Genomic DNA, 26572 nt, shown 5'->3' on the forward strand with positions numbered 1-26572 from the left:
CTGGAGGCAGGTAGGATCTTGGCTCCCTGACCAGAGATTGAACCCCCGCACTGGAAGGTGAAGTTTTAACCGCTGGACCAGCCGGGAAGTCCCGTAACAGCGTCATTTTCTCCACATCATCTCTTTAGGCCCATCTCCAGCTACAGTCACATTCTCGGTGCTCGGGGTCAGGGCTTTGACTTAGAGATTCCAAGGGGACACACCTCAGTAGTAACATCCCCTTGGGACTAGGCTGAGCCATCGCCTCTTCAGAAGGCCGCCCCAGCCACAATATCTACGGTAGCCCCGCCGTTCTCCCCTGCTCTGCCTTTAGCCATCTGTCATGTTATGCCTTTCTTTACTTATTTATCGTGTGCTCCTGCTAACTGGCTGCACGCACTATGTCTGAATGATTGGTGGGGGCAGTGCCTAAAGCTGGGCCTTTGTTTGGGTGGGAGACCCTCAGTGAGCGGGGTGGGGGAGAAAGGGCTCGGGGTCTTGGACGCAGCAAGTTGTCCGGGTGAACACTGGCGGGGGCCGGGCGGGGCCTGCTCCAGCTGCTGTTTTTCCTCATGCACCCCCATACCCTCAGTGCAGCCCCCACAGGGAGCGGGGCCAGAAGACCAGACAATGCTGAGGGCATCTGGGCTTGCCATCCAGAGAAACGTAAAATTCAATATAAATGCAAATACACATAGAAATAGAATTTAGGTTCGATGCAGAACAAACGCCAGGATCAGCAGAAGTCTTGGGCCTCAGGCTCCCGGCGGGCTGCAGTGGAGGCCTGGCCAGCCGGTCACAGGGTCTGCCCTCGCCTGCCCAGGCTGGGGTTTCCCTGCTGCCTCTGGAGGCGACCCGGGCCCTGGTGACGGTGATGGCTGCAGACAAACCTTGGAAGCCTTGACCCAGCTGAGTGTCGGGGCAGGAGGCTAAGCCGGGAGACCTTCTGTTAACGCCGTTGGCTGAGAACAGGAGAAGCGCCCCTGGCTTTGCAGCTAGCAGTGGGGGTCTCCCGCCTTCCAGGTGTGCATACCTGCCAGGTGTGCCATGTGACACCTGAGCCCCATCACCGGGTCTGGACAGGGCTCATGTCTGGGCAGTGGGAGCCCGTCTTCCCCGTGGGCAGCTAAGCTGCGCATTTCTCACGTGTCTGAAGAGGTCGTAGAGAAGCAGACCTGTGCAGCCCCTCCTTGCTGGTTTGATTTCCTTGCAGTCCAAGGGACTCTCAAGGGTCTTCTCCAGCACCACCGTTCAAAAGCATCAGTTCTTCAGGGCTCAGCTTTCTTTATGGTCCAAGGAGATCAAACCAGCAGTTTATCAAATCATAAACGAAATTAACCCTGAATGTTCATCGGAAGGACTGATGCTAAAGCTCGAATACTCTAGCCACCTGATTAGAAAAGCCAACTCAATGGGAAAGACCCTGATGCTGGGAAAGATTGAAGGCGGGAGGAGAAGGGGACGACAGAGGATGAGATGGTTGGATGGCATTACCGACTCAATGGACATGAGTTTGAGCAGACTCCAGGAGATGGTGATGGACAGGGAGGCCTGGCGTGCTGCCGTCCATGGGGTCGCAAAGAGTCGGACACGACTGAGCGACTGGACTGCAGCAGCAACAGAGTAGCCGCTCGGGCCAGGGATGGGTCCCGCCGAGGGTCTGCAGCTGGGACAAGAAGCGGCCCCCCTCCCACCTGCCGGAGACGCTCATGCGTGTTCACTGACATCCTGGAACTCGAGCCATTTGCTGATGGCCCGGTTTAAACGAGCAGGGTGGGAGGAGGAGGTTGCTGGGAAGAGAGCCCCTACCTGCCCGGGACTGTGAGTCACCTCCCCACATGTCGCGTTGGAAGCAGAAGCGCGCTCAGCGCGTGGGCAAGAGAAGCAGGTGGGCGGCGGGGAGCGCGTGGGGAGCCGAGGTTCCTGCAGCCCCGCGCCGGCCGCTGCACCTGGGCTCGGGAGCCTGACACTGGGGGTCGGAGACCACCTGCCCCGCTCCTGCCCAGCACCTGTCCCACTCTCTCTCCCTTCCTGCAGGCCAGCCAGCTGGGTGTGTACCGGGCCTTTGTGGACAACTATGAAGTTGCCATGGAAACAGCTGAGAAGTGCTGTCAGGCCAATGCTCAGTTTGCAGAAATCTCTGAGGTACGCGTGACGCTGTTCAGAGAGGTGTGCCCCTCCACCTCCCTGGGTGGGGCTGGAGGGGGGCGCCGTGGGCGATCGTGGGCACGCCGTGACCCCAGAGAACACGCGCTGCACACCAAGGGCTGGTCGTGAACCTCAGCTGTGTTTCCAGATGCCCGCGGGTGGGCTCCCTCAGCCTCAGGTGGGGTGGGGGGCGGGGGGCGCTGTCCCGAGCAGCCTCGGGAGGTCCCTGCCCACCCAGCGGCCAGGGCCCAGTTCGGGGGTCCGTCTGTGCCCCCCGGACGGACGCTGTCTTGTGCTGCCTGTGAGGCCCCCAGGAACAGAGGGGTCTCGACACCAGAGCCTGAGGCTGACATTGCACCTTGAGGGCGGAGAGCAGGTGGGGGCGTCGTGCTCCACTCCTCTGGGGCTTACCGCCGGCGCGGGGTGGGCTGCCCACCCACGACGGGGGAGCTGCAGGCTGCCAGCCGCACCAGCCCGCAACTCTGAAACCTCGAGCCCTGGAGTCTTAGCATGAGGAGGGGCTTTGGAAGAGCCCCCGGAGGCAGGAGATGGGCCACCAGGGGGTGCTGGTGGCCGTGCTGGGTCCTCCCCGCCCTGCCCATCCTGAAGTTCCCTGCAATGGGGGGCGACGCCTTCCTCTTCCCGGGGCCCATCTTCCTCAGACCCCTGACCTGCCTGCCCTGCCAAGCAAGGATTCTGTGTGGGAAGACCTCTGAGTGAGAACTCAGCTGCTTCTTTTTTTTCTTAAACTTCTTACTTTTTGCCTGCTTGTGGGATCTTAGTTCCCCGACCAGGGATCGAACCCATGTCCCCTGCAGTGGAAGCGCAGAGTCTTAACCAGTGGACCCCCGAGGAAGCCCCAAGAACTCAGCTTTAGGAAGAGAAATGGAAACCAGAAACAGGGCGGGGCTCTCTGGCTGGAGACTGATCGCATGTGCCGACAGCCACGCCTGGGCTTCACTGCGGAGCATTCGTGCTGTTTCATAGCCTGTCGGGGAGGTGGGCTCTCGGGTCCCGGCGCTGACGTCCCCCTAGGGTGCTAACACATACCACCCCGACCCCCAGAGCCCGTGGGTGCTGCACGCACCCAGGGCCTCAGGCTGGCTCCACACTGCCCTCCACAGCCGCCCCGGTTGGCCTGGAGCATTGGATCTGTTCCTCTCATTCGCCCATGAAACTAGCAGCCCTCACGCCCCCAACAGCTGGGGTGCGGGCGCTGAGTCCCCAGGTGACCTTGACAAATTAAGAGTCGTGACCTTTTTAAGGTCAGGCTGCACTTAAACGGGGCCACGTTCATATCCATGCAGACAGGTTTCTACAGAAACGGGAGGAAGCGACGGTGGGACACCACCTGGGGCCCATGGGGTCCCACCGACCACGTGCAGGAGGGGATCCGAGCCCAGACCCGGGCACAGGAGACGGGACAGCGCTCGGGAGCAGCCAGTGGCCAGGCTGCCGTGAAGTTCATACTGTCAGGCAGTGTCCACTCGGGTTCTCCATCCCTGTTTCCAAAAAGACGCAGAGAGGGGCTTCCCTGGTAGTCCAGTGGCTAAGACTCTGTGCAGGTTTCAATCCCCAGCCAGGGAACCAGATCCCACACGCCGCAACGAAGATCCTGTTTGTGCTATAACTGAGCCAAATAACAAACAACAACAAAAAACAAGCCCAGAGAACCACACGAAACGTGAAATGAGCCACAAGGACATGGAAGGAGCAGGCCCCTAGGTTTGCATTCAGGGGTGGGGGTCAGAGCTCGGCCGTGGGGACGGGAGGTCCACCTCCAAGGACACGGAGCAGTGATCCTTCATCTCTCCCAGGACTGGCCTGAGAAATCCGTGTTTGGCATTGTCCAGTCAGGCCGGAGTTACCCGCGCTGGGTTCCATGAGCCCGGGCTCCCCGGATAATAAACAGGTGACAAGAAGAAAAAAAGTGAAAATGTTAGTCACTCAGTCCTGTCCGACTCTTTGTGACCCCCATGGATTATAGTCCGCCAGGCTCCTCTGTCCATGAAATTCCCCAGGCGAGTAGCCATTCCCTTCTCCAGGGGATCTTCCCGACCCAGGGATGAAACCCAGGTCTCCTGCATTGCAGGCAGATTCTTTTATCGTCTGAGCCACCAGGGAAGCCCCTGATAAATAGGTAACGGAAATCAAGTGAAAAGGGCTTCTGGAGTCTGTAGTCGGTTTGGGAGCTGTGGGGTTAAACCAAACTTGTAAGTTTCCTTAAGGCAGTTCCCCCCCCCCCCCGCCACCCCCTGAGCCCCTAGATGATGAAGGGGCCCACGTGCATCGTGCCTTCCAGGGGTGCCAAGCGTGGGCTGCCGCCCCGGCTCACCAGAGCAGCACCTGATTTTTGCAGATTTGAGCTCTCACGCCTGCTCCCCACTCCCCCTCCCCTGCCCTCTGGGAGCTGCTGAGGTAGGCGGATGGAGGAGCCCCTGAGGAGAGCCAAAGCCCGGGGAGGCACCAGGCTGTGTCGGGCGTGTGGCCCCCGAGGGTTCCTGTGGCCCGAGAGGTTAGGGACGCGTCTCCAGGCCGCTGCCGGTCCCTCTGCTGGGTTTTCTCTTGCTCCCCGTCCTCGCGCTGGGATTAACCACAGCGTCTTCCCAGGGAATATTTCAGGCACACAGGGCCCTTTCATTCCGTTTCTCTCGGTACCTCGGACTGAATCGGCAGCTCCTGTGACGCGGTTATGTTGAAAAATGACCCACCCGCTGAAAAAGCTCTGCTTGCTTCCCGGGCAAGGCCATTTGCAAAGTCGGGAGAGGGTGGGATGGAGGCAGCGTGCCTGCTGGTGGCCGCCCCGAGGCGGGTGCTCTGAGCCACTCCCCGCCACCAGCCCCTGTGTCCAAGCACGCTGTTTAACTGAGGCGAGGAAGCTGGTCCTCGCTCCCAGGAGGGGCGCTGCCTTTGGTTTGGGTTTGCAAGATCCTCTGCGTCGGAGGTCTCGGTCAGGGCCGATCGTGTCCCCTGGGGACACTTAGCAATGCCTGGGGACGTCCCAGCAGCAGGAGGGGCTGCCGCTTCTCCTGTAGGATGGGGGCGCTGTTCAGCCTCCAGGGCACCTCACAACGGAGACTTTGCGATGCTGAAGTCGGCCCGCCTCTCACACTGTGCCCCAGACACACCCCTGAGGTTTGCGGCGTGAGGGGAGGGTGAGGTTTCTGCCCAAGGTTCCTGGGGGTAAGCTCGCTGCCGCCATCAAGGCCGCTCCATTCACCCCACGTGAAAACGCGCTTTTCTCTCTGCAGAACCTGCGAGCCAGGAGCAACAAGGAGGCCAAGGACCAGACGACCAAGAACTCTCTGGAAAGTGAGTTCTCGGTGCCGAGGCCCCAGCGGGGCCCGTGGGGCGGAGGTGGGGGGTGGCCGCCGCGAGGGGACAGGGTGCCTAGCTGGGCCCCCGTCTGCTGCTGCAGACCTCCGGTCGCGAGGAGGGGGAGCAGGGAGCGGGCGGGGACGCCTGCCTGGCCTCTCCAGCGCCTTGATGTTGTCCAGCAACCTTGCAGGGGGATCATATCGTCCCTTCTTCCAGATGATGCGACGGGTTTAGGATGGAAGGAACTGTGTAGAAGGCAGGTCCCGAGTGGCTGGGCAGGGCTCAGAGCCGAGCGGTGAGGCGCCCCAGGCCTGTGTTTGCCCTCCTCCCTCTGGGCAGAGTGGGCTCAGAAACAAGAAGGTCCTTCTCACTTCTGGCTCTCAGGGTCTCAGGAGGATGTTCACTCACAGCACAGCACATGTGATGTGAGCTGGGGCTGGAGCTTCACCCCGCTCTGAGCCGGCCTCCCCCGTGTCTGTGAAATGGGGGTGAGTGCACACCTTGCACTGCTCGTGGGGGTCACGGGCAGAGATGCCCCAACACAGGAGAACACGTTAGGTTCTGTGCCCGCGATGGGCCGTGCCGGCCACCGAGAAGAGGGGACAGCCCCGGCCACGGGGGCTCCAGGCCGCTGCGTCCAGGGGTCCAAAAATGCCCATAAGGCAGCTGAAGATCCTGCTCGCCTCAAAAAAGATCAGAGATCCTGCCTCAGCCAAGACCCTGCACAGCCTGCATGCATAAACACTAAAAAGCAAACGAGCTGACCCACCGGTTCAACCGGGAGCTGTGTCTCAGCCTCAGGCCTGGATCTGCGTGGAGACTGGGGGCCGGTCTGCCCGCAGGGACCGGCACCGGCCCATCCTCCCAGGGAGCTGGCCGGCTCCCTGACGCCCGCCTTTGAGCGCCTGCTGCCGAGGCAGCCTCGCCGGCTTGGGTCCTGAATGAGCCCCGGACCCAGCGCTGATGTCACGGACCGAAAGCCCACAGCCACGTCCCCAGCCTTCCGAGGCGCCGGGCTCCCCCCGGGCCCGAGCAGAGGGGTGGTGTGGGGTGCCTCCTGCACCCTCGCAGCGAGGGCAGGCGGGCGGCCTCCCCCCCGGGCGGCCTCTCAGCCCCTGCCTGTCTCCCCGCAGCCCTGCTCTACAAGCCCGTGGACCGGGTCACCCGGAGCACGCTGGTCCTGCACGTGAGTCCCTGGGGCCCGGGACCTCCGCGTCCTGGGGCTCTTGGCTTCTGCTGTCCTGGGGCTGACGCCGCGGTCTGTCAGCTCTGCCCACCTGCCCCCCTTTCTGCCCTGCGCCTGTACTGAGCATGCAGAAGTGAGGCACCTCTCCTTTCCCGGGCTCCCGGGGTGGGAGGTGGGGAGGGCCTCGAGGATGGAGACGCTCTCCCGGGGGAGGGGGCAGGGCACGGATGCCAGGTGCCCGCCGGGACCGTGGTCGGACCACACCCTCCACCAGACAGACGGCACGTGGGGGTCCTGCCTGGCGGGGCTGCTCCTGAGGACAGCGGGGAGTCACTCACATGATATTAAGTGGTTGTGGTTCCGTGTGTGTGTGTGTGTGTGTGTGCGTGTGTGTGCGCTCAGTCATGTCCGACTCTCTGTGACCCTCTGGACCGTAGCCTGCCAGGCTCCCCTGTCCATGGGATTCTCCAGGCAAGGATACTGGAGTGGGTTGCCCTGCCCTCCCCCAGGGGACCTCCCCGACCCAAGGATCGAACCTGCGTCTCTTAAGTCTCCTGCATTGGCAGGCGGCTCTTTACCACTCATGCCGCCTGGGCAGCCGGGTCGTCTTAATACCGAGAAACGAAAACAGAGGGAGAAAGGCCCCCCGCCCTAGTGCCTGGTGACCCTATCCATGGGTGTTTAGAGCAAGTCTTACACACGCATTTTTAAAAAATGTACGACCAACTCACAGAAGCGTATAAAGTGTGCGTTTCCTTTCCTGCTCCCTCCCCACAACGGACCCTCCACCAGGAAGACCTTCAATGCCGGCACACCTGACGTACTTTTAATCACTCACAGAGGCGGCCGGGCCTACGGTTCCGCGCATGGCCTTTGGCCGCTGTGTGCTGCGTCAGGCCGGTGGTGCCTGGGCAGCTCTGCCTCATTCTTCCCTGGGCTGCGTGGTTCCCCCCCAGTGCACGTTTCGTAACGTCTTACGTCACAGAGAGCGTGTGGATGGAGGAAGCTGAGCTGAGATTTGCAGTTTGCGCGTTTGCCAGGCTGTGGTGTTGGAGCCCTGGAGGCCCTTCATTTGATCCCGCGGCAGCAATGCGCCCAGGCCTGGCGGGGGGACTGGCCTGGGATCCCCACTCAGGAGTCTCCCCGACTTGTCTCATCTCCCCAGGCTCTTGTTGCCGTAGGATTTGGGAGCCAAGAGGGTTCTGTGTTTCTGGACCCGGGAGCGGTTGACTTTGAGCCGTTGAGCTCAAATGACGGGCATTCCCCGGGGAGAGGAGTTCCCAGGTCTGACCTAAGAGAGCAGGAGTCGGGAAGGTTGGGGGCTTTCTCCTGACCTCGCACAGATCAGCGCACCAGGGTGGTCTAGATGGACACGAAACACGTCCAGAGGCAGTTTCGCTTGACACCGCCACACACGAGTGGGTACCACTCGTATCGAGTGGCCTGAGGTCAGGGATGGTGCCGGCCTCTTGCAGGGCACGGGGCTGCCCCCACCCAGAGCTTCCCGGCCCTGGCTGGAGAAACCTGCCCCAGGGCTGCAGCGTGGAGCCCATCTCGGCAGCGTGCAAACGGCATTGGCTTGTGGGCTCCGCTCTGGACTGCCCCCAGGCACGGTGCTCCGCCATGCGGCCCCGGCAGTCAGAGGGGGGTCCCCGGGTTTGCACCCCCCCAGCGCGTCTGCGGCTCTGACTCGACCCTTCCCCCGACGCAGGACTTGCTGAAGCACACGCCCCCCAGCCACCCTGACCACCCGCTGCTGCAGGACGCGCTCCGCATCTCGCAGAACTTCCTGTCCAGCATCAATGAGGAGATCACGCCCCGCCGGCAGTCCATGACCGTGAAGAAGGGCGAGGTGGGTGCAGCGGCCACTGCCCCGGCGGGGGACGCGGGGCCCCGCTGTGTCCCTGCAGCCCAGCCAGGCACAGCAACGCCTGGCCCTGGCAGGGTGGACCCCGGCCGGCGGGCGGGGCGTCCAGGTGGGGTTGCAGGGACGTGGTGGCCTTATGGTGGGGGCTGTGTCCTGAGCCCCCGACACTTCTGCCAGATAGGGGTCCCCAGCTGGGGAGATGGACCAGAAGGCAGATGGCATTTGTCTGCCTGGAGACCACTCCTTGCTCCCCTGACTATTCTTTCATGATAAGACAGTTGACAGCGGGTTTAAAGACTCCCTGGGGAAGTAAGGGAGCAGGGCGTGGTGTGTTCGTAGCTGAGAACGGGGTTGACGTCCTCTGGGGGTTCCCCTTTCCCTCCTCCCCCTGTACCCCCCACCGAGAGTTCCTCTTGCCCTCTGTCGTCCCTGGAGGAGAGGGTGTGGCACAGAGGGGCCAGGTGCCACCCCGGCTGCCTCCGCCCTTCCCGGGAGGGGCCCGCCCGTGCCAGGCAACTTGCAGTGAGATGGCAGAGGTGTGCTAGTCGGGGGGCCGGCATCCAGAGTGAGCACCCTTTGCTGGACGTGCACCGGGGCGGGTGTAGGCAGGGACGGGGCCGTGTGGGCCCGGCGGTGAACCTGACTGTCTCCGCCAATGGGAGCCGCTTCCTCCCCTGCCCGCTCCTTCGAGTCCCGGGGGCTCGGTGGTTCCCAATCTGACCCGCCGGGCACTTGGGGCAGCCAGCAGGTGGCTCTCGGCCCTAAGCTCCTAACCTCTGGGGGAAGTCGTGCCTGAGTGCCCAGCCTCCCTGGTCACCAGTTCGCACGACCTCAGCAGACACGGGAGTTGCTTCCGCCCAGACGGCCTTCCCGTGGGCTCCTCGGTCTCCCCTCCCGGGAAGCTGCCTCAGGGCGCCTCGGGTCTGTGCCGCGCCTCCCGCACAGCGGGCATCCCCGAGGAGATGCGCCTTCCTGCTCCTCCGATCGCGGGAAGCAGCTGCCTTTGGCCAGCTGTCGTCTGCAGTTGGCAGCCAGGCCCTTGTTCCTATGTCTCCATCACAGGCCTCCTTCCCCGGGGCCACGGCTGGGGTCCCGGGGCGCCTGAGCGGGACGGAGTGTGGAGGGGCTGGGGCTCTGCGGGGACTGGCCTCCTGCCTGACCCCCCACGCCCCCACCCGCATCTGGCCCTGGTGGCCCGTGGCGTCTGCTCTTCGAGGGGAGTCATGTGGGTGCCTCGGCGCCGAAAAGCGGGGAGGAGGACCAGTGACCCTGAAAGGTCGTGAGTCTGCCTCACCACGGCCCTCCATTCAGGGCTGTCTGCTGGGGGCACAGTAAGGGATGTAGGTGGCGGCTAGACCAGGACGCGGGCTTCCCTGGTGCCTCGGTGGCAAAGAAATCTCCCTGCCAAGGCAGGAGGTGCGGGGTCCATCCCTGGTTGCAAAGGTCCTCTGGAGAAGGAAATGGCCACCCACTCCAGTATCCTTGCCTGGGAAATCCCACGGACAGAGGAGCCTGGGGGGCTACAGTCCATGGGGTCACGCAGAGTCGGACGCGGCTGAGTAACTAAACCATCACCACCAGCAGGATGAAGGCAGGTGCACCTCTGTGCCCTCGCCACCTGGCCGGTCCAGGGCAGACAGGACTAATCAATCAGCGACTGATGGATCAGGGAGCCCCCTCCCAGGCTGCCCCAGGCCTTGCTGGTTAAGGACGCTTGTCCTGGGTTCTGCCCACCGCACCAGCGGTGGACCCAGCTGGGACCCCCTTTCTCCTCACCGAGTGCAGTGACTCAGCGGAGCCCTCTCCTGGGCCGCGGCCCCCCCACTCCCAGGGCCAGAACATGATGAATGCAGCCCCTGCTGGGAGCCGAGCCGGGCCCACCCGGTCCTCGGCTCCAGCGCCTCCTTCCGTCCTCTCGGCCCCCACCTGGGCCGTCCGTGGTCGCTCTGTCCTCCCGGCGCCCCTGTCGTACCGTGGCTCCCTCGGGTGCGTGTCCTCGTCGGCTGGGGCTGGGGGCAGCCTGTAACAAAACACCGTCAACCGGAGGGGCTCCCGCCCCAGACTTTGGTTTCTGACTGCTCTGGAGGCTGGAAGCAGAGCTCAGGTGCGGCGCGCTCGGGGGGCCGCTGGGGCCACCTCCTGCCCTCACACGGCCGACGAGGGGCCGTGTTGTCTGGGTGGCAGCCGGAGCGGCCAGCCGGCCTGGGGGAGACCCTCGGGAAAGAGGCACTCCTCTGAGACACACGAGGTAACCCCTTTGTCTGTGGGAATGGGGTGGTGGTGTCTCCCCAGCAGAGGCGTTTTGGGGATCAGCAGGGACCTAAGCATGGGGAGGCTGTGGACCAGGGCCCCGGCCCCCAGAGGACTCGGCAGAGGGGCGCCGGGAGCCCACCGGGAAGGTCTTTTCGTCCCCGACTCGAAGGACACTGAGGCTGGGGGAGACCGGGCGGCCGAGCCAGCGACCCCGCTACAGAGAGAGGGGAGAAGGGGGCGCAGACTCAGGGCCGGGCCGGGCGGACACGGCTGCCTGAGGGTGAAGCCGTGTCTCTTGCAGCAGGGGCTGGTCCGCAGCCTTGGCACCTTTCCTCGCAGCCCCACCACACGCAGCGGGCCGTGGGCACGTGGGGACACACGGGGCAGGGAGGACACGGGTGTGCACACGGGGGCACAACTGGGGACACATGCAGACCGGGACCCGCCCGCACATCAAGGGGACATGCACACACACACACGGGCACGTCCCTACTCAGGGACACACACACAGATACACACACAGGGACACGTCCCTACTGAGGGACACGCACGCAGATATACAGACACACACAGATATACAGACACACACGGGCACATCCCTACTCAGGGACACACATACAGATACACACACAGACTCACAGACGCACAGACACACAGACAGACGGACACACACAGAGACACACACACACACACACACACACAGACACACACACAGAGTCCGTCGCGGCCCCCAGGGTGAATGGGGAGGGGCCTGGCTGCTAAGTCTGCCCCTCAGAGCCCCCCACCCCCTCATCTGAGCCGGCGCCCACTAACACGGAGTGGCGGGTGCAGGGTCTGATGCTGGTGGTGGGTGGGGTGCAGGGAGGGTGCAGGTGGTGCCTGGGGCGGGGAGAGGGGTGCTCACAGGGTCCGCTGGGGCCGGGACCTCGGGCGATTCCTGCCTTTGTGCCCTGCGGCCCCGGGGACGGTCCGCCTCTGAGCTGGAGGTCGGGCGCCCTCTGCTGGCGATGGCTAGTAGCTCAGCCCCTTCGGTCTCCCTGCCCACCCCCCTCCCCCACAGAAGTTCCCCCAGTCCTGCCTCCTGGGCTGGAGAACCTCCTGCCGAGCCCCTGCTGAAAGGACATCGCCCTGTTTGTCCCTCGAGGACTTCAGTGTCCCGGGACCTGTCCCCGCAACCCCCCAGCACAGACCCCCTGTCAGGCGCCCACGCCCCCACACTCCCCGGGGGCACGGGCAGGCAGAGGGCGGTGACCCCGCATTGTGGCCTTGGCACGCGGGCAGCCCTCCTGCCCTTGCATGTACGGTGCGGTCGGCGCGGGCAGCGCCCGTGTGAACCATCTGCGCCCTGTGCCAGGGCCTGGTGGGCTGCCGTGAGCCCAGCCACAGGTGACAGTGACGTGGGCGTGGGGGGGAGGCCCAGCCCAGGCTGCACTCGCTTCTGGGGGGGCCCTGGCTGAGCATTGGCAGGGGGTTCAGGGAGGCACAGCCTCCCCAAGAAGAATCTAGGGTGCGGGTGGCAGTGGACCCAGGTGCCCAGATCCGCCGGGGGCAGCCGTGGTGAGGCGGCTCTGGGGTTCTGCGCGATGAGCAGGCCTGACACTCTGCACTCCCCGCCCCCCCGCCGCCACCCATTGCAGACTGGGGGCGCTGCGCTTTCTGAGGGGCCTTCCCTGAGGCTGGGTGGGCAGGGTCCATCTCCTCCCGGGCACAGACCCCTGAGTCCCTTCTTGCTTTCTGCACTGCCGGGGGCGGGTGGTGGAGCTCCCTGTCTGCAAAGTGGGCACAGGGACCTGCCCCCCCGGGGTGTGCTGGGGTCGCCTCCAGTGACCAGTGACCCGGGGCGTGCGTGGGGCAGCCTCTCTTCCTGTCCTCAGCATGGCGCAGCCTTGGTCCAGCTGACAAGGCGGTGGCCGCTGGTTGTCGGCTGATGACCGACCTACCGCCACACGCCCTGGACCTGTGCAAGCTGGGAAGCCCCACCCTTGTATTTCAGGGAAGCCCCCAGGGCGGAGGGCTTGCTGGGGGGCTGGTGCCTCAAGTTCCCCTGCTGTTCAAGGCTTCCTCGGGGCTCGGGGCCGGCATGAAAGACGTGACCCCCGTGTGGGCTGCTGTCCTTCAGCAGGCCGTGACCTGAGAAGGACTGGAATGCGGGGTCCCAGTTGGGAGACCCCTGCCCGGCCATCTGATGCCTGCAGAACCAGGCCTGGCCCTGAGCGTGACCACTCCCCGCTCACCAGGCAGCTGTCCGTGCTGAGAACCAGGCCCTTCTCACCAGCGTGGTGGCGGTCCTCGCACTAGATCGTCCCCTCTTCTCCTGGCCGGCCTCCCGCCCGGGTCTCCAGGGCTGTCCTGGGGAGGGAGGCGCGGGCCGCCCTTGCTCAGACGGGCTCTCTATCCCCCGGGCTGCACCGTGCCCCCTGGCCTCCAGGTTGTCCATGCACCCTCCCCCACAGGCCGTGTGCCCTGGGCGCTTGGGGACTTTAGTGGACCGAGGGCGAAGGGTGTGAGGTGTTTGCAGGCAGAGGGGGCGCTGGGAGGTGGAGGGGGGGGATCGGAGGCCCTGACTCCTGCCCTGACCACCCCTCTCCCACCCTGCCCGCAGCACCGGCAGCTGCTCAAGGACAGCTTCATGGTGGAGCTGGTGGAGGGGGCCCGCAAGCTGCGGCACGTCTTCCTCTTCACCGATCTGCTGCTCTGCACCAAGCTCAAGAAGCAGAGCGGGGGGTGAGTGACCATGCTGCCCCCGACCCGGCGGCGGGTCCGGGGCACCCGGGGTGGCTTCTGCAGAAGGAGACCGGGTGTTCTTGCCAGTCAGCTTGCAGAGGTCATCCCCCTGTGGGCCAGGCCACCCTCGTTAAGCTACAGTCTGTTTCCGACTGGACGTGGTGCCAGGCTCACGGCCAGAGGTCATCATTAGCAGATGTCCTGGGTCAGCGTGAGTGACTGGGCTGTTGACTTTTAACAGGAAAAGGGGAACCTGACAGTGACTTCGGGGGGAGCTGTCAGGTCGTGACCCAGAGAGGTCTGGGGGTGCAGGGTCTGCTGCAGGTGGGGCATGCACGGTGCCTGATGGCCAAGAACGTGGTGGCTTCTAACTGGCTCTCTGCCCTGGCCTGCAGACCCCACCCAGCCCCTCAGGGATCAGACCGCCCAGGGTGCAGGGGCAGCAATGAAGGAAAAGACAAGTCACCGAACTGGGCTCTTCAGCCGTCACCATACTGAGTGGATTTAATCAGAAGAGAGCTTCAGTTTCCCCATCTGTCTGTCAAGAGAGGGGGGTTACACTGGGTGGATTTGCAGCCCCTCAAACTACAGGTCTGGGGGCGTCTGCAGTCCTGTCCTACTGTCATTGGCGGCCTAGGTGGTCTCCCGCATCAGGAGAGAGCGGATGAGGGCATGTCAGACCCCTGGGGCCTACGTCCCATGTGAGCAGCGCCCCTGCACAGGGGTCACCGGGGCCGGGTTGCCAGTGTCCGCCTGTGACCTCATCCTGGCCTGTCTTGGGGACCACGGGCAGGGTTTGAAGGTCGGGCAGACGTGACGGCTGTGACCCTAGGGCTCCCAGACTGGAAGGCAGTGACTTAAGCGGAGGAAGGTGGGCAGCCTATTAATGTTTCCCCCCCACCCTCCCCCCACCCAGCAAAACCCAGCAGTACGACTGCAAGTGGTACATCCCACTCACGGACCTCAGCTTTCAAACGGTGGACGAGTCGGAGGCCACACCCAGCATCCCCCTGGTGCTGGACGAGGAGCTGGATGCCATGAAGATCAAGATCTCCCAGATCAAGAGCGACATCCAGAGAGAGAAGGTGGACGGACGGTGGTGGGCGGGGGGCCAGGCTGGCTCTGCAGCTCCGGGGGCAGCAGCACCTCCCAGCGGGCGAGTTCTGCTGAGCCTCTGACCCACTGCGGGTCTCTGGGACCTGCTGGGACCCCGAGAGTACTCGGACCACCAGGTGTCCCATCAGACATGGAGCCGTCCAGGATCGGGTCAGGGGCAGTTGCCCCGCTGCCCCTGTTAACAACTGCCCCGATGGGGAGCGAGTCCCAGGTTGGGGGACGCGGCCCCTCCGGAGGGTCTGACCTGCATCCGCAGACCCCTGGTTGTTTCTGGAGAGGAGCAGTGTTCTGAGGGAACAGCGAGGGCGAGCCCCCAACCTGTAGGGTCTGTAGGCACTGTGTGGTGGTCAGAGATGGGGTGGATCCCCAGAAGGTTGATGACCAGGGACAGCAGCTGCCGCGGTGGGTACAGCGGGGCAGGCGTCCTTCACGGCCCGCCCCGGCCCGCCCTGCTGCACCACAAATCCTGGGGGACGGGGGAGCCCCGGACCGGCGTGAACTCTGGGCTGTCTGTCTGGCCGGGGCAGAGTGTCCCAAGGACTGTCGAGCCCTGTCCACTGCTGGACTTGTCCAGGCCGTGCCCCTGGGACGGAGGCTTCAGGAGGGCGGCAGACGGCGGGGAGAAGGGAAGGTTCTCCCTGCCAGGTCCTGGGGGCGCGTCTCGCCCTGCACAGGCCCCTCACTCCCAGGGGACGTGACGCTGAAATGTGCAGGGGAGGGGCCCTCAGGGTCACCACAGGCCCCTGCACGTTGTCCTGAGTTTGGAGAAAGTGAAAGAAGGGAGGTCCGTGGGAGGGAGGACTTGCTCCTTCAAGGATGGGGGACTGAGCACTCTGGCAGCCCGCGCCCGGCCTGGGCGGTGTGGCCGAGGCCCTGTCCACGGGCTTCTGTCCTCTGCGGACCGAGGGTCCAGCCCGGGGCAGGCTGAGCAGTTGCGGGCAGCGCTGGGTTGGGGCTGGACCCCTGACTGCATCCTCTCCCCGCAGAGAGCGAACAAGGGCAGCAAGGCCATCGAGAGGCTGAGGAAGAAGCTCTCAGAGCAGGAGTCGCTGCTGCTCCTCATGTCCCCGAATATGGCCTTCCGCGTGCACAGCCGCCACGGGAAGGTGCGTGACCGCCGGCCACGCCAGCGCAGGCCACGCCCCCGCCTGCGGGCCGGGCCCGCGTCCACAGGCCACGCCCACAGGCCGAGCCCCCACCCGCCAGTCACGGCCTGCTGGCCACGCCCCCGCCGGCCACCGCCTATCACGCCCCACCTGCAGGCCACGCCCACTGTGGTCCCTTTTCGGCCTCAGAGACTTGTGCAGCATGGCACCCCGGCCCGGGGGCGCCCCTCTCTGGGGCTCTGGCCCGGAACCCCACAGCTGGGAGGTAGGGGCGTCTCCGTAGGGTTGGGGGCTCACAGGCTTTCAGTGCAAGGATGCAGTCTGGGGGCTTTCTACCCTGAGGGCCTTTCTCTGTGGGCATCACATGCCTGCCGGGAGCCTTGCGGGGGCCCCTGCTTCCGCCCCAGGGCCCGGGCTGGTGGGCATCAGCCCTCCGCTCGGCACATCCGTCCTGGGAACCCGGTGGCCCTGCGCTGCGACGTGTCACCCTGACCCAGGCGGCCAGGGGGTGCAGGAGCAGGGCTGCTGGCGCACCCCGCCCCGCCCCCCCCCCCCCAGCTCTGATGCCTGCAGCGCGGGGCTGTGGGTTCCCTGAGCGGGTTCGCTGCCGGCTCCACGTGGTGGCCGGACAGAGCCCGGTCTGCTGGGTGCTCGGTCAGCGGGGAGGAGATAACTGGGGCGTGCTCTCCCCCTGTCCCCAGAGTTACACGTTCCTGATCTCCTCCGACTACGAGCGGGCTGAGTGGAGAGAGAACATCCGGGAGCAGCAGAAGAAGTGTGAGTGGCCCCCGGGCTGGGGCGGGGGCTCCAGACGCGGGTTCAGGGGCATCGGCACTGTGGTCTCTGACCTCGTTTTCCCCAGCGGGCTGGGCCGTGGAATTCATCCAAGTGAGGTGCGCTGTGGAGCCCTGACACAGGAGACACCCGAGGAGGGCTGTCCTGAAAGGACTCCCTGCCCTCCGTAACTGCCCACCGCCAGCCTGCCCTCTGACCTCCCCCCATGAACCCCTCTTGTTGCCCGGACCCTCCTTGAACTCCCCCCACCCCGCCTTGTGGGTCTCCTGCCCTGTCCCCTGCCTGCCCCTGGGGCCCCCCCGACCTTCCCTGAACCCCCCACCCCTGCCTCGCCCGCCCCCCAGGCCTGCCACACAGCCCAGCAGATGCTGGCGCCACGGGGCCCTTGGCTGCGCCTGGCTGGGTGGCCACACCCTGCTGGCCCTGCTCCCCTGTGCCTGACTGCTGTCGGGACAGGGCGCCCACCCCGCTCCAGGACGGGCCCTTCTCTGGGCGCTTCCCCCTGTGTTAGCGGGTCTGTCCTTCCGCTCAGCTCACAGCTGTCCCGTGCTGCCTGGCTGCCTTCAGGGCTGGAGGGCAAACCCTGCCCGGGACCTGGGGCTGTGGCTGCCTGCTTCCCGCCTCTGCTCCCCACTGCACCTCCCCCTCACGTGACTTGGGACCCCCAAGACATTCTTGCTGAGAAGTTCCCGCGCATGCCTCTTGCAGGCGGAGCCAGGCTGAGCCCGATATCCCTGGTGGGTTGGGGCTCCACACGCCTCTGCCCTGTCCACCCCAGGGCCACCGTCTCTGGGGATGGGGTGCTCCTGGTGGCTCTGATGGCCGGTGCCTGGGACCCCGCCCGTGTTCCCGTCTCGGGTATCCTGTTGTAGCCAGGGGCCCAGACCACTTACAGCGTCTGTCCTCTGCTCAGGAGTGTGCCCCATTCCCCCACCCGGTGGAGAGATGGGGGTGCAGGGGACAGAGCTGCCCTGGGTGTCTGGGGAGACCCCACAGGAAGCTGCCCCGGGTCACCCCTCACAACTGCCATAAGGCCCAGCTGAGGTGGCAGGCGACCCTGTGTTTGTGAGCATCTTGCAAAGATTCCCTCCCCGCCTCAGCCCAGCCCAGGCCCCCTGGGCCACGCCCCACCTGGCCCTTAGCGGCTCCTCCCTGGGAGCATGTGGACCCTGTGGGCCTCCTCACCGGGGTGTTCTGAGGGCCCCCTGCAAGGATAGCTGGAGAAAACGCTCTAGGGGGTCCCGGGGGTTCCGAGGAGCCAGGTGGACTCACCAGCTGGCGCCCCTGTGCCCCCATCTCAGGTTTCAAGAGCTTCTCACTGACGTCCGTGGAGCTGCAGATGCTGACGAACTCGTGTGTCAAACTTCAGACCGTCCACAGCATCCCGCTGACCATCAACAAGGAAGGTGGGCCGCCCCCCGCCCCGCCCCCTCCAGGCCGCCTTTCCTTACTACTGTCGGCGCTGTCCTGGGCCTGGGGACCTCCGTGCCCGGGGTTGTGTGTGCTTCTGTCGGCTCCTCCCTGGAGTGGACGGGACAAGTTGGGGTGACCCAGGAGACCGGAGACTTGGTCCTGGGTCCTGAGCTGCTCCTCAGACCCTCTGTGCGCCGGGTCTGGCCCTGCTCCCCGCCCCCCCACCGGCCCCCATGTGTGGTCGTGCTGCCTGCATTCACTGTTACACTCGTGCACACGCGCTCGCACACAAGAGCGTGCTTTGCACACTGTGCGCCTCATCCACGTGACGTGCTTCCCGACCCCTCTCCTGTCCTGAGAACCCGTCACGTCTTGTCTCCGTCCCTGGTTTGCCCGTGTTGTGAACTTAGGACTTGATCCTAAGGTCCCCGAGAACAGAGACCACAGCTGATGTTTCTGCTCACGTTGTCACCTTGTCCCCCGCTGAGCAAGTGACAGTCACGCGGTGCCCCCTGTGAGGGTCCTTGAAGCAGAGCCCTGCCACTTGCCTGCCCCTCCCAGGAGGATGGGCGCTCACCTCTCTGGTCTCTTGCACAGATGACGAATCTCCTGGGCTCTATGGGTTCCTGAATGTCATCGTCCACTCTGCCACCGGCTTTAAGCAGAGTTCAAGTAGGTGGCTGGTGTGGGGAGTAAGGTGGCCGGACCCTGAGCCGGAGGGTGCGGGGACCAGGGAGGCGGCTGACCGCCCGGAGGTGTGGTGCTCGCTAATGCCCACTGGGTGTGGGGTTGCTTTCCGGGGTGGACCTTGCCCTTGCCGGCATCTGGTTCTTCAGACTCCGGGAGCTGGGAGCTGCCCACTGCAGGCAGGTCATGCAGTTGTAGAGGTCAGGTTTTGCTACAGACAAGGAAATCAGTCCTGAATATTCATCAGAAGGACTGATGCTGAAGCTAAAACTCCAATACTTTGTCCACCTGATGCGAAGAACCGACTCATTGGAAAAGATCCTGATGCTGGGAAAGATTGAAGGCAGGAGAAGAAGGGGACGACAGAGGACGAGATGGTTGGATGGCATCACCGACTCAATGAGTTTGAGTAAACTCCGGGAGTTGGTGATGGACGGGGAGGCCTGGCGCGCTGCGATTCATGAGGTCGCAAAGAGTCGGACACGACTGAGCAACTTGAACAAGAAGAACAAAATGCAGCCTAGGTCTCCAGGAGGCCGAGGGCGGGCACCCCGACCCTGTGCCGGGGAGGTTTTGCTGCTCTGATGTGCGGAAGGGATACCCTTTTAATCCTTCCCCTTGCGGGCACCTGTCCGGCCACTCTGGAGTGGTGAGGGTTGGTTGCGTTTCGGTGTAGGCTCAGCACACACTCCCGTCAGCCCGACCCCCAAGCTCTTAGGGCCCCTTGGAGGAGGACGCGGGGCAGCCACCTTCTGCTGACCATGCCACTGTCCCTACAAAACCAAACAAGAAGTCCCTGATGAGCCCCAGAAGAGAAGCTGTTTCCAGGCCGGGTGAATATGATTAGGGCTTCGTGTCCAGAATCTATCAAGAAGGCTTACAGTGCCATGCCTGAGACAGCACAGTCTTTTAAAAATGAGCAAAAGATTTGGATAGACGGAAAAAGCAGATTTACAGATTTATGCTTGAATGGGAAAAATGGGCCAAAGAGATCTTTTTAGGAGTGACAGAAATGCACTAAAATCGAATGGCGGAGATGCCTGCAGGACTCTCTAAGCTCACCCAGGAGCACCCAGCTGGACACTCACAGTGGGTGAACGTGAAGGTACAATCGTTCACACCTCAGTAGAGCCGTTTTTTAAAGTAAGCAACACAATTTCTGTTGGGTAAGTTATAACTATAACTAGGTTTGAATAAGCCTGGATACTTACTCAACTACATGTTTTCCTTTACCGTATAGTAACTTTATTAGTAGGGCTTCCCGGGGGGCTCAGACAGTAAAGAATCTACCAGCAATGCAGGAGACCCAGGTTCGATCCCTGGGTCGGGAAAGATCTGCTGGAGAAGGGAAGGGCAACCCACTCCAGTACTCTTGCCTGGAGAACTTCATTAATACGCCGATGGACCGAGCCCCGCTCCGCGCCCCTACACCACTTCTCTCCCGGCGCCGAGCTACTATCCGTGAGCAGGGGAGCTCATGTCGTGCCAGGTGCAGGCTTCTAGCTGCACTCTTGTGACGTGAAGCTGTCTTGACGGCACTGGTTTGGTGTTTTATTTTAGAAAGAAAACCAAGAACTTTTCCCAGCGTTCCAGAGATCAGGATCTGGCGCTTCTACTGCAGGGGGCGAGGGGGGCACCGGTTCCATCCTGGGTTGGGGTCCCGAGATCCCGCAGGTGTTACAGCGCTACGAAAAAAAAACCAAGACTTTTGTGTGTGTGTGAGTTAGAAAATAACATCTGCTTTTAAGAAATACGGGTGACAAAGGGCCATGTGGTCAGTCCGCTCTCCATGTGGCCCCACGCAGGTCTGTACTGCACCCTGGAGGTGGATTCCTTCGGCTACTTTGTAAATAAAGCCAAGACGCGCGTCTACAGGGACACGGCCGAGCCCAACTGGAATGAGGTGAGGCCCTGCTTCTGGGCAATCTCGAGGCGCTGCGTCCATGGGGTGTGTCCCCCGAGGGCTTCCCCGCCGGCCTCCGTGCCAGCAGCGTTCCCGGAATCTCCCGGGAGAGCAGGCAGGCCAGGAGATTTTATCTCCGTGTTCCTGAGAATTCGCCTGCACACACACCCCGCTCCGCCAGTGATAGACACTTGTTTTGCTGGCAGAGCGTCTGGAAAAAGAGCTTTGAAGGGCTTCTTACCATTAAGGCCCTTGTTGCTGAGTGTTTATCGGGGAGGTTTCCATGGTGTTTTTGCTCGGAAATTGGAATGAGCCTTGGGTGCCGTGACACTCTTGGTGCCCGGAAGCCGGGGCTCTGCTCCTGGGGCGGGGGCTGGGGGATGCCTCGCTGGTTTGGAGAGGACCCTGGTCTCTTTTCTCAGCATCACTTTCATGATTGTTAAATGTGCCACATGCCGCCCTCGGGCTGGGGGTCTGGGGAGCCAATGGACCTGCCTGGTCCTTAGAACTCCAGCACCCCTGCTAAGGGCTGTCCCTCGATTAAGGATGGGGCCGGGTGGGGGGTGTCGGAGCCAAGCGGACCCATCCAGGAGGGCGTGACCCCGCAGAGGCAGCGCACGCCAGGTTCTGGACACTGCCGAGGGGGCTGCAGAGACCGAGCTTGGGCTGAGGGTCTTCAGGGCAGCCTGTCACCCTGGTTGCACGTGTGGACCGTCTAGGTTCTCGCAGGTTCCTGACACATACACCGTCCCCACCGGCCCCCATTCAGGCTCAGAAATACCTGCTCTCCCGACCCCCTGACCCCCGTTTCCCCACCAAGAATGCAAGCTGGCGAAAACCCTGGTGGGAAACGCCAGAGTTCCCGAGGTGTCATGGGGGTGACGGAGGAGGAAGCAGGCCCCAGGCACCCCACAGCAGACACGCTGAGAGCCTGCAGGAGAACCTCTCTTCCCGGGTCCGTCTCTCGTCTCGCCTGGGTCGTTGTTTTTGTTTTCCCAAATAGACCGTCCTCGGGGCAGCTTGAGGTCCCCAGCAGAGCTGAGCGGAAAGGAGAGAACACTCCTGTGTCCCCCAACCCTGGCCCCCGACGTGCACCCACCTGGGTGGGCGCTGGTCATGATCAGTGGGCCTCCAGAGACACACCCCCCCAGAGCCCACAGCGGGTCTGCGTTTGTAACCAGCGCCACCCCCCCTCCGGGGCCCCTGGTGCAGGTGGTTGGGGGACCACCCTGTGAGATGCTGGCTCCAGGAGCTTGGGTTAGGCGTGAGAGGTGCCCAGAGCTTCCGGAAGCTCCCAGACTGGCGGTGTGATGTTCATGGGCCAGCGGCTCCCGAGGGTCTGCATCGCGGGCAGCAGTGGGGAGGGTCTCGCCACGGGGCCTCAGGGGAGCTGTCTGTGTGGGAAGGGCTGCGGTTCAGGGGCCCCTTCGGCCGGCAGCGCTGAGCGCCCCTCTGCGGGGCCCGCCCAGTAACCCAGGCTTTCCTCCTCTCTCCCGGCGCAGGAGTTTGAGATCGAGCTGGAGGGCTCGCAGACCCTGAGGATCCTGTGCTACGAGAAGTGCTACCACAAGACCAGGCTCGCCAAGGAGGACAGCGGGGAGAGCGCTGACCGGATCGTGGGCAAGGGCCAGGTGCAGGTGAGGCAGCCCCTCCGCTCCCCGTGGGCTCCGGGGGATCCCCCGCCCCGGACCGCGCGCCCCGCCTCCGGGCGCCCCGTGCTCTTCCCCACCCGGCGACGCCGAGGGGGAGTTGGGGAGACAGTGGGGCAGGCCAGCTCTGAATCGTCCGCCGTGGGAGACCTGGGCTGGCGCCGTCGTGGGTCCCTTTCCGCCCCTGCCTGCCTGTCACTCAGCGTCTTGTCCCCGTGGGAATTCCAGCTCTGCCTGTTTTTCCAGGAGGCCTTGTGCCTCCCTGGCCTCTGGAGAGCCCGAGGTGGCGCCCTGCAGGGCTGCCCTTGGCAGTCAGGAGCCGCCTCTAATTGGAAACTAATTGGAGACTGAGTCTCCCCGCCTGGCGCCCCCTCTCTGGCGTGTAGACCCCGCTTCCGGGCCTGCAGCTGCCTCCCTCCGTGGGGCGGGTGCTGTTTCCCCCCGACCCCCGGAGCAGGCAGAGGAGCCCCTGGTGGGTGAGGAGGAAGTCGCCACAGAGGACCGGAGAGGGGTCCCCAGGTCCAAGCCCTCGGGGCCCTCAGCCTTCCGAGCACGGGACGCGCGCTTGGCTCTCACGGCAGCACCCGCCTTGTGCTTCTCACAGCCTCAGCTGCAGGCTCTGCACCCCGGGAGGACGCCCCAGCACCCTCTTTCCTTACGGGGCAGCTGACCGGACCCAGCTAAGGGGGCTCCTGCCTGCCCTGCCCTGGAGGTGGGCCCTGACTGCTCCCCCGGTGCCCCGGGACCCCCCCACAGTGAGGCCTCCTGGGGGAGTGGCTGGACGTGCCGGGGGCCGCGGAGGACAGGGCTCCCCAGGGGGCCCCCCACCCCTTCCCAGGTGCAGGACTTGAAACCCTCCAGGCAGAGAGGGCGACTCACACCCCACGACCCTGGGGAGTCCTCGCCCGGCCCCGCCGCGGCTGGCTGGCTGGCTTCCCGGGAGGGGCAGGGTGCCGGAGAAGCTGCTGAGGGAACTGGCCGGCTCGGGGCCTCCAGGGACCCCTGTCCCTTAGGACCGGGTCTGAGAGCCAGGGTGCCCCTCCGATCACCCGTCTCTGCCGCCCTCCGCCACCTCCCAGCCACCACAGGGCAAGGGTGACGGGTGTTGGGGGCGCAGCCCTGGCTGCACTGAGACCCAAGGACAGGAGGCTGACGGCGCCTGGGGCTGGGCTCCCCTCGGCCGGGGCAGCCCAGGGTGGCTGTGACTGTGGAATCCCAGGGATTCCAACCTCACTGCTGACCGCCCTGTTTTTGTCTTATTTTTTCTTTTTAAGTGGTTACTTAAAAAAAAATTTACTTATTTTATTAGTATTATATATATGTACGTAGTGTTTGCCGCGCTGGGTCTCCGTTGCAGCGCGGGCTCCTCTCTAGTTGCAGCGAGCAGGGGCTCCTCTCCGGGTGCAGGGTGCGGACTTCCACCGCCGCGGCTTCTCGCGTCTCCGAGCAGCGCGGACTCTAGGTGTCCTCAGCGGTTGTGGCGCCCCCGCCGGGCTCTAGAGCACAAGCTCAGTAGTCGTGAGCAGCCAGCGTGGAACACGTTTCTCCGCAGCAAGTGGAGTCTTCTCGGACCAGGGATCAAACCCGTGTCTCCCAGCCTGGCAGGCGGATTCTTCACCCTTGAGCTCTGGGGGAGGCTGCCTCGGTCTGTTCTTGATGGACACCGGGGCGTTGCCCAGACGGGGCTGTTCTGTGGGCATCCCGAGCCGGACACCTCCGAGTGCGGCAGTGTTCAGGCACCTGCCTGGCGCTGGTCACCGTTCGGGGCCTCGGTCGTTGCCTCCGCGCTCGAGGACGACTGGCCTCCTTTGTCCCCCGCCCCCCGTTCCCTCCTGCACCTGCCCTGGCCCCAGCGTCTGTCCCGACACCCCGCTCTGCCCACACTTCACCCAGCCCACGGTGAGCTGGCAGGCTGGGCGCCCGATGCCTGTTCTCGACTCTGGTTCCTCCAACCTTGGACTTGACATCATCTGCGTTCTCCTGCAGGACTGGGGTCCCAGGGGTGCTGGGGTCTGAGCCGGGGCCTCCGAGCACTGCTGCTGGGTAACCGGGAGGCTCAGACAGGAAAGGGAACACTCGTCTTCCTCCTTTACGGAGTCAGGTTCTATCGAACCGGGGTCTCCTGCGTTGCAGGCAGATTCTTTACCGTCTGAACCACCAGGGAGAGAGCGGTAGTGATCAGATAACAGCGGGACTGGGGGGGTTTCTGGCTGCGCTGGTCTAGTGGGATTCTTGCAGGAGACAGGCCCGGGTGATGCGGACGTCACCAGGGAAGGCGGGGACGAACAGTGTGGTCACATGCTGAGGATGGTTAAATATTGAGGGTAGGGATTTTTTTTTTTTTCTTAAATATTTACCCAGCTGCGTCGGTTCTTAGTTGCGGCACGTAAGATCTTTCATTGCAGGGCTCGGATGTTGTGTTGTGGCCCTTGGGGATCTTAGTTCTCTGACCAGGGATTGAACCCACGACCCCCTGCACTGCAGGGCAGACTCTTAACCAGCGGACCACCAGGGAAGTCTGTAGGGCAGGGGATTTTTGCTTAACTGACTTAGCAGGGTTCTTGCTGAAACCGATCTCCTGGGGACAAGACCTGCAGGCATACCTCGGAGGTGCTGCCGTGAAGCAGGTCACGTGAAGTTTCTGGTTTCCCAGTGCCAGTGAAGGGGATGTTGACACTGTACTGAGGTCAGAGTGTGCGATAGCATCACGCCTAAAAAAGCAGTGTAAGTGCCTTAATAAAAAAAAAAAAGAAGACTTCATTACTAAGAAGTGCCAACAGGCATCTGACAATGCAGGGTTGCCCCAAACCTTCAGCTCGTGAAAACGCAGATTGCGGAGCACAGAAAAATGAGGGCTTGTCTGTAGCTGGGAAACAGGTCAGAGGAGCCTGCAGACTCGGGTCCCCCAGTCCCACTGCCCCTCATGGGACCTGGGGTGACTCAGAGCCGTCATCAGTCCTGGGGACATCCCGGAGGGGCGGGAGGGGGTCTGTGACTCAGGCTGGGGGCAGCCAGGCTTGTTTACAAGTCTGGATCCTCAGCAGGAGGAGGAAGGAAGGCGGTCAGGGGAGGCTGGTCATGCTGACGACAGCCCGGGACCCCAGCCAGGCCGCCTCCCCCCCTCTCCCGTGGACACGTTTCTCTGGGGGGTGCACCTCGGGGAGGCTGTCTGTGACTCCCGGGCCCAGCCTGCCTAAACTGGGGCTTTCCCAGCAATTCCAGGTACTCTCCCAGCTGGGCTGCGTGCAAGGGGCGTGTGGCCCTGCAGGTCCTGCTGTGGGGGAGGGGGTGGCTACACCGTGCCCCCCCACCCCGAGTCCTCTCCCCCTCCCTCATCCAGAAGTCTCTGCCGCTGTGGGGAGTGGTGCAGAGTGGCCCAGGCCCTCCTTGCTCTACTTGTGGTCCCGTTTGGGACCCCGCATCTTTGTTTCATTGACCGACATCCACCGCATCCCTTTCAAGTAGAGAAGTCAGTGAAAAGTGAAAGTGTTAGTCACTCAGTTGTGTCCGGCTCTTTGTGACCCCATGGACTGTAGCCCGCCAGGCTCCTCTGTCCATGGGATTCTCCAGGCAAGAATGCTGGAGTGGGTTGCCATGCCCTCCTCCAGGGGATCTTCCCAAACCAGGGATCAAATCCTCCTACGTCTCCTGCATTGCCGGCAGATTGTTTACTGTCTGAGTCACCAGGAAGATAAGCCAGTGATCTTAGTAATTTACAGTTTTATGACCGTTAACAACAGTCGCGTTTGAGAATATTTCCATCCTCTCAAAGCGGTTTCCCTGTTCCCACCCCCAGGCCCAGGCTGATCCGCTTTTTGTGTACGGATGTGCTCCGTCTAAAGAACCCACCTGCAGGGCAGGAGATGCAGGTTAGATCCCTGGGTTGGGACGATCCCCTGGAGAAGGGCATGGCAACCCACTCCAGTACTCCTGTCTGGAGAATCCCATGGACAGAGGAGCCTGGCAGGATACAGTCCATGGGGTCGCAGAGAGTCAGTTACGACGTGTTGACTCAACAGTTGCTCACCCTGCGTGTTTTGTGTAAACAGCCTCGCGCTCTGTGACGCGGCTTCCGTGACTGGCTTCCCCCACTTGGCAAAGCGTTTCTGAGGGTCACCCGCGTCACGGTGCGTTCACCGCATTCCCTTTTTTGGCTGGACCGTGTCTCACCCGTGTGTGCACACACCACGTTTTGCTTATCTGTCTGTTCTCTGGTGGGTGGACACCTGGGTTGCTTCCAGTTCGCGCCGCGTGAACCTGTCACGGTCGGCGTGTTCACAGACGCTTCCCTCCTTCCTGTGTGGAGAGCCGTGGGGGGAATCGCTGGGTCGGGCAGCCACGGTTGGCTCTGTGAGCTGCTGGCCTGCTCTTCCCGAGAGGCTGCAGTAGTTCACGTCCCCATGGAGGTGCCCGAGGGGCCCTGTTTCT

General features: G+C 63.4%; 1 protein-coding gene across 3 annotated transcripts in view; it reads left to right on the top strand.

Annotated features, from left to right (window-relative positions):
- BCR (BCR activator of RhoGEF and GTPase) overlaps positions 1-26572 on the top strand; it is an 86018-nt gene that overhangs the window by 49112 nt on the left and 10334 nt on the right. For all 3 annotated transcript variants that reach the window (XM_043434364.1, XM_043434371.1, XM_043434380.1), the window contains 12 exons: positions 2017-2124; positions 5379-5439; positions 6579-6631; positions 8343-8483; positions 13354-13475; positions 14392-14560; positions 15578-15697; positions 16399-16474; positions 17794-17898; positions 18503-18577; positions 20398-20495; positions 21998-22132. In XM_043434364.1, the coding sequence (XP_043290299.1) occupies positions 2017-2124; positions 5379-5439; positions 6579-6631; positions 8343-8483; positions 13354-13475; positions 14392-14560; positions 15578-15697; positions 16399-16474; positions 17794-17898; positions 18503-18577; positions 20398-20495; positions 21998-22132 (1263 nt within the window). The remainder of the gene's footprint in view (positions 1-2016; positions 2125-5378; positions 5440-6578; positions 6632-8342; positions 8484-13353; positions 13476-14391; positions 14561-15577; positions 15698-16398; positions 16475-17793; positions 17899-18502; positions 18578-20397; positions 20496-21997; positions 22133-26572) is intronic.

Source organism: Cervus canadensis, chromosome 1, assembly GCF_019320065.1.
Source record: "Cervus canadensis isolate Bull #8, Minnesota chromosome 1, ASM1932006v1, whole genome shotgun sequence".
Lineage (NCBI taxonomy): Eukaryota > Metazoa > Chordata > Mammalia > Artiodactyla > Cervidae > Cervus > Cervus canadensis.